Here is a 9125-nt window from a genome sequence, read left to right as displayed (position 1 = left end):
TCGGGCCACTTGGTTAACGCATGGTGTCCAAACAACATGTTATCAGTCACTTCTGACGTCACTTCCTTGTAACTGCACCGCCTACATCGGACAGATTTGTTAAGTAAAAAGACAACTACACGAATAATATTAATCATTTTAAATTCATTTTATAGAAGAGTTCATTGGTTATAATGAATCCATAACTTTTTATTCTAACACCTTCACATTATTACATTATAGTATATTTCCTTGTGCTTTATGTAGTATATACAAGTGTGGTTGTATACGTAAATGTTGGTTATCCAGTGATAGAATTTTTCTATTTTTCTAATGATCCATCAAGGTTTTATTCATAGCTGGTTTAAACAAAAAAAAAAAAACCTCTAGTCTCAAGTTGTAAATGTTGGGTAAAAATGATAATGTGTTCAGTTTATCTTCTTTGCAGTTGCCCTTTGGACCATTGGAGGACACTTTCTGATGAATAACAGAGATAAACAAATAAATAACCAAGTAGAACATTTGTTGAACAGGAAAACCAGTCAAATGTTCCCAACATAGAAAAAACGTTGCTCTTATCAAGGCATGCTGATCTGTAATTGTTTTATTAACCATTGATAACTGTTAGTTACACATTAAGAAACCACAATTCATAAATTTTCTTTCTTTTGGAGTTTTCACCATAGCGCCATCCTCAAGGTATGGATTCACTTTCTGTTCTTTAACAACTGTTACAGGGGCTGTTCATGGTTTTCACAGGGCAAAACCAACTTTAGCTCTCTTTTGAGTAACCAGAGTTAAATATATTTCCGGTTTGGAAAATCTCCCATTTTTACTTATTTTTACAGATTCCTCCATTATCTTGGAGGAAAATGTACTTTGTATCCTAATAGATTTCTGTGGGTCAAAGATTATCAGCTTTGAGCAGTTGGTAATTAATAATAATAAATAATAGTATATTGATTCAACCTCTACATTTTTTTTCGCAATTTGAGGTTGATCAAGGACCATTTGGTCACCTGTTTGCATGTGTGTGTGTCTGCAACATTCTCCACAGGCTGGATGGGGCATACTGAAACCTTAACGGCCATTTTGGATCATAAAGTGTGAGAACAGAGGTTTAGTATTTGTGAGGGTAAATAAATAGCAGGAGTAGCCTTGGGCTTTTGAGTATTTGTTTGACATCGTTTGACTTTATGATGTTGACTGCATGCCATATAAAACAATCTGCATTCAAACACAAAAACACTTTTGTTTGCTTTGAAGGAATTTATCGTTTCTTACCAATAAATATTTCAATATATTGACAATCTCTCTGATTTAGAGCCTATAGCCCTACAGTGGCTCTTTAAATCCCATAAGCACAGGGATTTACAAACTAAAAAAACTTACAACAACATAACCAATCTGATCTTTACAGACCTTAAAAAACAGCTAGAATAATGGAGAGGCAGAGTTAAAATCTGTTTCAAGGGCCTTCGGGACAAAGCACACAGCTGTATAGTCTTATCTTGAAAGGAACAGCACAAATTCAGTGCAGGCAATGCACGGCTGCCTTTTCAACTGATACTCTAATTTAGGTCTTTCCTTTGGAAGAAGTAAAATGAAAACTTTAAAATAAAAAATTTTAACTAAGGTTTTCTTCAATCTAATTTCCTCAAGTACAAGCGTTACTCCTCTACCAACAGATTTACATGATTTTTATTTTTACATAGTTCATATTTTATTTTATATATTAAAAAATTGATTCTGGTTCTGACCCTGATAGTAAGAGAATATAACAAAGGAACAAGTTAAAAACATAACTCTGTACAGTGCAAAAACACAGAACACATACCCAATGCAACATGGTAAAAGGTGTTTCTCATAGATCTTCAGAGTATAATTTATGGATCTTGAAAAGTGTCTGAAAAGAGTGCAATTTGGTGCATATCCAAATAAATATCCAGATATAATGCATTTAACTACTGTTTCTAAAGGAGAAATAGGGGGGGGGGGGGGGTCTGTCATCCCTGGATCTGGGCTGAAAACTATATGGGGGCAGAGTGTTGCCATCACGACCACAAGGCATGACTGGTATGAATTGCCGGATGAAATAAGGACTTATCTTCAAATGTACATTATCAGTGGGCACATTGCCAGGCTACTGTTGTTCTTGCATCTCTATTGTTATTACTACCATTATTGGCGATGTTCTTCTTTCTATATCAACCATTTGTTTTGTTGTTGTACAGCACTCTATACTTTGTGTTGAAAAGTGCTCTATCAATAAAGTTATTATCATTATTGATTATCCAACATTAATTGTCTCTGCACTGCTCACTGCTATTTTAAACGTACTGCGTGTCTTTGAAGTGCCCGATGGGCTTAAATATATGCTCACACACACACACACATATATAATTTGGTGGCATGCATCATTAGGGAGGAAATAGATTATTGCAGCTGGGTGTGTCAAGCGGCGGCCGGCTCCAAGCTTCGAGGCAGCACACAGAGAAACAGCTTTATAGGTGTCTCAGTGGATGGTAGGATCAAATGAGCATTTAGCTCCACAGTGTTGCCTGCAGCCCCTCTGTCACATCAAAAGGATGAGTTTGTTCAGGTGAGGGGTCTCGGTGGGGGTGGAGAGCAACACCCTGGAAATGGCCCATTTTAGTTAATGCCTTTATAGGTCAAAAACAACAGCACCCACCCACAGCAAGACCAAAAAACAGTAAACTGTGCAAACAAAGAAACACCATGTGGTTTATAAGTGGTTAGATAAGTTAAATGTTGCCATACTTTAGATCTTTTTTCTCTTTAGGTATTTTCTAGAGTCACAAAAATAGGAAAAAATGCATTTAAATATATATATTTGTATCATTAAGGCCTTCACATATACATGTTTATACATCAGCCATCTTTAGTTGAATGTGGCACCTGGTAACATACCATCAAAGTTGCAAGAATAAATAAAAAGACAATATACTGAGACTAAAAAAGACTTGACTTAAACCTTTCCTTCTATCTCACAGCAGTCTATATGAATCTAAACCTTTTCTTGGTTAGAGGTGGTGCAGTGATATAGAAGCATAACTAAGAGTTGGTTCAGGACTCATCTGATCCAGCCCTAGCTATAGGCTTGGTTATCCATTAAGTCTAACCTTAAATATAGAGATGGCGTCTGCCTCCCGAACCGCATGGGAGCTGGTTCCAGAGGAGAGGAGCCTGGTAGCTGAAGGCTCAACCTCCCATTCCTCTCTAGGAACCACAGGGGAGCCTGATTTTCAGGAGTGAAGTGATCTATTGGGAAAATACGGTTTCATGAGCTCTTTGATATATGAAGGCGCTTGATTGTTAGGAGCTTTGTGTGTGAGGAGCCGGATTTGAATTCTATTCTGAATTTTACAGTGAGTCAATGCAGAGAGTTATTTGACCTCCCCTTCTAGTTCCTGTCAGCACTCATGCTGCAGCATTTTGGAGGCTTTTCACAGACTTAATGGGACATCCTGATAATAAAGATTTACAGGTAATCCAGTCAGGAAATAACAAATGCATGGACGAGTTGCTCAGCATCCTTCTGTGACAGGATGTTTCTAATTTTCATGATATTGCGCAGGTGGAAGAAAGCTGTCCTAGAGTCTTGTTTTATGTGTGGGTCAAATGACATGTCCTGGTCAGACATGACTCCAAGGGTCCTCACAGTGGAGCTGGGGTCGAACTAAAACCATCCAAGCTCACTATCTGACCAGACAGTGATTATGGGCCGATTACAATGATCTCAGTTTTGTCCGAATTTAGAATTTCTCTTTGCATTCAAAATCCTGCTGTCAATTATAGTTGTATGAGGAGAAAGTCTTCCCAGCTCTCAAATTAAATCAGTGAAAAATTTCACACAAATTAGATGTTACATATTTATATTTTGGACCGTTTAACAAACATTATAGAAACAAAAGCAGTCATCTAATCAAATTGATTAAAAGTTTGTCATCATCGTCTGTGATCCATTGTAGAGTTGGATATGTATACATCTCATTGATTACCATGGGAATATTAATATGGTCAAGGTGGGTGTTTAATTTAATGATTCACATGGACACTGTGTAATGAGATACACTTTTTCTGTATACATATACCGCTTATTAAAAAAAAATTAAGGCCAGGTTTTAGTACGTACCTTTTACCACTAGATGGAGCTAACGTTCCATGCTGAGATTTCTACCATCTTTGAGCACAGAAAAGAAAAAAATGATCAGAGCCCAGATGATGACCATGATCATCAGATATTTGTGGCATTAGACATAGTTCGTCAAATTTTAATTAAATTTTAATTAAAAGCAATAATCACGAGGAAAAACATACTTTAAACTATTTTTACTAATCACATCAGATGAGCTGTAAAACAACAGATGTTCTTAGGCAAATATTTTTTGATTCATCCTCATCCAAGAATTCAGTTAGATAAGATCAATAAAACAGTTTACTGTTCTATATACTATACTCCTGTTGTGCATCTTCAGGTGAATTACCGACCATCTGATGTACTATATGTGTATGTAGATTCATTTGTACCATCACTGTAGATTGGTCACACTTCCAGCCTGCAGAACACAGAATCACCGTGAGAGGGGGTGTCCCTTTCCGAGACCACCTGGACTTTGAAACAGGTGAATTGTTTGAGGCAGGCAGCCATCCCCTCTCCAGGTGGTCTCACACTTGAATTTGTGTGACAATATGACCTTGTCGACCTGCATGATCCACGTGTGACATCAAGGTGTCACGTGACGTGAAGTTTCTAATACGCTTCCTAAAGCCAGGTGTGAGGTGACGTACGGAGAGCTGACCACTGGTGAGCCAATCACCTGTGACAGGAATCAATATACAAGTTCAAACATTGCACTGGAGTATGTTCCACTGCCACTTAACTTCCTGCAGATCAGGATCGCTACAGTTTCCTAGTTAACATGACAGCAGTTACTGCAAGAAGGCCAAACATTTAACCATACAGATCACATGTCCACAAGTTGTGGAGTTGTGTTTCATCTGTATTTGTTTGTTAGCGGCATGACTGCAAAACTACCAGAAGCGTTAACAGAAACAAATGGTGGAGGGATGTGGTATGTGTCAGGAGAAAATCAAAGCATTTTGTAGGGATCACGATATCCTTTCGATCTTGACATTGTTAGATATTGCTAATATGGCATATTAAGAGGACTGATATCAATGAGTGTGTGCAATTTGGAGAAGCTTGAGTGAATCTAAGGGGGCTGTTGGGCCTTATCTGGCTGAGGTATGGGCACTCATAAGTACCACACTATTTTTGCAAACGTTTGCACTTTTAACGTGCCCTAATTGCAGTGATAGCTTTGAACCACAGAGGGGCGCTTTGCACCACTCTTCCACTGCAAGGCGTTCCCTGTGCGGCTATGAGGGCAGCAGAGTGGAGCCTGCACTAGGCAGCGCGCAGTCACACTGAAGTGAATGTACACACTAAATAATGATGCTTGACCAACACGGAATAAACTGTTTGCTACACACTCTAACCAATGCTTATCCTCCAAGACGACACGCAGACACCATGGCGACCGCCTGGTTGTGGAAGGACTCTGCAGCTCTAATCGTTTGCAATAAAGTAGCACATAACCACCTTTGTTGATCGAGTGTATTACCAACAAGCTGCTTTATTAAAACATGGAATAAAACCTTCCCTCACTTCGGTAATATTATAAAGTGTTTGCCAGTACTGGAAAACACACAATATAACTGTTTTGCAGGAATCATTTTAAAATTAGCTGTAGTTTGATTGAATTTTTTTTAAATAATAATAATAATAACACAATATTTAGTTCAGAATAATTCTTGTGTGTGTATTTTTCGATTTCCAATCTGGATTCATGACCTCCTTAAACTCGTGTTGTACGCTTTGCTTCCGTGCGTAAAAGGCATCTCTCTCTCTCTCGTGATTGTTGTTGTTGTAGATAGTACACGACCGAGGAGCTCGTGCTGTTATTGTGGTGACAGAGAAAAGGGAGTGTTGTGCGTGTGTGTGTGTGTGTGTGTGTGTGTGTGTGTGTGTGAGAGAGAGAGAGAGAGAGAGAGAGAGAGAGAGAGAGAGAGAGAGAGAGAGAGAGAGAGATACAGAAATCGGGAAATTAAAATGGTCTTTCGCTTGATTCTAACATAATAGTAGACAACACACACTACGCAATGGTTATACGACTATTCAACGTTTGGATTGTGTACAACGGAACCACTGTAGGTCCAATATCGGGCCGTGTCCGACGGGTACTCAAAGGAGACCTAAAAGTGCAGCTCCGACACTTTTTCGCGCTGACATCGGGAAAGTCCGATCTCTGTGATCCCATGCAGGGTTGACACTCCGAGAGAAAAGACTCCAAACGGTGCGCTCTGCTCGGTGCGCAGCCAAATTGACTCAGAGGGGAATCGGGGTGGGGGTTGTGCGTGTGAGTGTGTGTTTGTGTGATTCTGGGGAGGGTTGGACTTCAGGCAGCCAATGAGAAAGTCGTGCGAGGTGGCTGCTGTGACCGAGGACCCTGGAGGTTATATACTCCACATCTCACTACGAAGGTACATTTAAACTGAAGTGTGGGGTGTGGACAGGCGTGAGAGCGAGGAGACATTTACTGCAGCACCCGGTCGTTTCTCACCAGGGATAAATCAGACTCCTCGGGCATCTTCCTCTTTATTTCTTGGGAAACTTGTTTGGAAACCTTTTAGACATGTCCAATGTCCAGTTATCGTGCAGCGCGTTGGAGAGGCTGGTGGCCAGGAGGACCTTCCCTCTCCACAGGCGCACCAGCGTCTGCCGCAACCTCTTCGGGCCGGTAGACCACGACGAGCTGAGCCGGGAGATGACAGCCAAGATGCGGGAGATTTCCGAGCGCGACCAGCAGAGGTGGAACTTTAATTTCGAGGGCAACACTCCGCTGGATGGGGATTACAAGTGGGAAGAGGTGACCGTGGATAACACGCCGGAGTTTTACCAGGACACGGTACAAAACGGCAGGATCCGGGTGCCCGCAGCGCCCGTCAAGCAGAGGCCCTCCACGGACTCCGCTGTGCCGGAGACGCCTCTCCCTGACGTGCTGGAGCGCTTGGCCGTGCCCGAGAGCAGCGGCGCTCCGTGCCAGGTGGAGGTCAACCAGGAGAACCGCACCGACAAGATCAACTCAGGGAGGACGAGTCATAGACAGGTCCCGTGTCTGAGACGCAAGAGAGCTGCCACTACTGACAACACAACGCACATCACAGGTAAATAACATTCAAGACACTGACAATTCTCTCATCCAGGCGTTGCGCTCCGCTGCGGTGCTGCGCCCTGAATCCTTGTCTGTCGCTCCTTCGTGCGTAATCTTTATGTGGATATGAGAGAACACTTTCTAACGTTCTTATCTGTTTTTTTTTTACAGACTTTTTCGTGAAACGAAGGAGGGCTGCTGACAGAAAGCCCAGTGACACGGGTGCGTGCCTACTCTCCAAGTCTCCGATCCCGGTAGAGCAGACTCCACGGAAGAGGATCCGTTGAAGGTACGAAGAAAATTCTGATTTACCACTTTTAAAAGTCAAGATTCAAACGCGACATTGAAGATAGAAATATTCATAGTGGTGCTGTAAAAAAAAACATAGCTTGTGTCCAGCAACGAGTTATTTCTGTTTTGTTTTTCTTTGGGATGGTTGTAGAGGATTAGAGACGTGAGCCAAAAAGCGCAGGCAGGCTTATCATGGAGAGGAGGGGAGGGTGGTGGGGGTGGGGAGAGGTGGTGAAATCGCACTAGTAGTGATAGTAGAAGAAGTAGTAACACCAGCGGTTGGGGGAGGGGGACGTGTGCGTCACCGTGTGGCGGGAAAAGTGCTCGGGTAAAGGGTGACGCATGCTGCTGCTGAGGTTACATTTCCTGTTTCCTCGGAACGCGCACTCGTGCCTTTGCTGTTGGTTCGGACTTCTGCAGAAAACTCACCGTGCTTTTTCTTCTTCTCCTTCCTCCAGGTGTACACTCACACCCCGTTCGTTTTCTTGTTGCACTACTTGCCTGCGCAATTTTTTTCGTTGAGGATCGAGGAGGAGGCGAGGATGGTTGGTCCGCCCCACCCCGGGGACGGTGCGGGAGAAAGGGCGCACGGCCGGGGCTCGGCTGCCTCTGCTCGGCTCGGCGCGGCCCACCGGGACCAGACTCTCAGGATCGCACGGTTTGGGTTCAGGGGGAAGGGATGAAACATATCGCCGAGTGACATCTATCCAGTACAAATGTAGCATTCATTATTGCTTTTGCATACAGCCACTCGACAGTGTTAATGTTTTAACATCTGTGCAATCCTAAATGACTTAAATAAATAAAAAATACACTGGCCAAAGTGTAAAGCTTTATAGAGACAATAGCCTAAATAAATGTTTTATTTCTGTTGTGTTTTTTCTCTGTAAATTTATATTTTTAAGACTATTCTAACTTATAATTTATTTATGTTTCTTTACATTGGTCAAATGCCTTGTTGATTTAGCCAAAAGGCATATTTTTATTTTATTTTGTTATTTACATTTGTTTCATTGTGATGTTTTGCAATCATGTAGCTTCCCCATAGTTCACACTTGAAAAATAGGTTTTCTTTGTGTTTCTGAGCCGTTTGTTCTCTGTGTTTTGTGTCATACCTACAAGTGCCCTAATCATGTCTTGCAAAAAAAGATGAGAATAAAATATTTTTCACTTCAATTTAAAGCAGATTTGTTGGTTCGTTCTTTGTCCATTTTACTTGTTCAGATCGTGTGTTTCGTGCCTACATTCGCGTTCTTTGAATGCGGATTCAGAGAAAAGTCTCCCGTTTAAACGTGGTATTTATAATATGAGCAGTTGCTTTATTGTAGATTTATTGAATTATGCGAAATACAAGCCGCATTTAAAGAGAATGTATGACATTTTACGCACGTATCGCCGCAAAAGGAAGGATGCCATACACCACCAAGGATCCAGTGTTTTCAATCACACTTGTTTACGACCCCCCCCCCCCCCCCCCCCCCCCACGGCGCGCAGGTACTTCACTTTTTCCACGTAGCCCCGCCTGTATCTGTCTGCTGCTCACGCCTGTAAACCTTGCGTGGCCAAAAACAGATTCAGACGCGCAGCCTCGGGCAGGCGCGGCAGCTGCGGGATATA

The 9125-nt window shown here is 41.9% G+C and overlaps 1 protein-coding gene across 1 annotated transcript; it reads left to right on the top strand.

Moving 5' to 3' along the window:
• The first annotated feature begins 6538 nt into the window (after nt 1-6538).
• cdkn1cb (cyclin dependent kinase inhibitor 1Cb) lies at nt 6539-8690 on the top strand. Its single transcript, XM_062390622.1, has 3 exons — nt 6539-7230; nt 7389-7506; nt 7967-8690. Exons 1-2 carry the CDS (start codon nt 6699-6701, stop codon nt 7502-7504), a joined length of 648 nt encoding a protein of 215 aa, XP_062246606.1. The 5' UTR covers nt 6539-6698; the 3' UTR covers nt 7505-7506; nt 7967-8690.
• Nucleotides 8691-9125: the final 435 nt, after the last annotated feature.

The sequence above is a fragment of the Platichthys flesus genome, chromosome 6, assembly GCF_949316205.1.
Source record: "Platichthys flesus chromosome 6, fPlaFle2.1, whole genome shotgun sequence".
In the NCBI taxonomy this organism is placed as follows: Eukaryota; Metazoa; Chordata; class Actinopteri; order Pleuronectiformes; family Pleuronectidae; genus Platichthys; species Platichthys flesus.
The sequence above is the reverse complement of the archived record's forward strand: the minus strand, read 5'-3'. Positions and strand labels throughout refer to the sequence as shown.

Bases quoted from the DNA above. Each gene is read 5' to 3' on its own strand.
- cdkn1cb (XM_062390622.1), top strand. From the start codon at position 6,699: ATGTCCAATGTCCAGTTATCGTGCAGCGCGTTGGAGAGGCTGGTGGCC. The intron at 7,231-7,388 runs GTAAATAACATT...TTTTTTTTACAG, and splicing joins CAACACAACGCACATCACAG to ACTTTTTCGTGAAACGAAGG.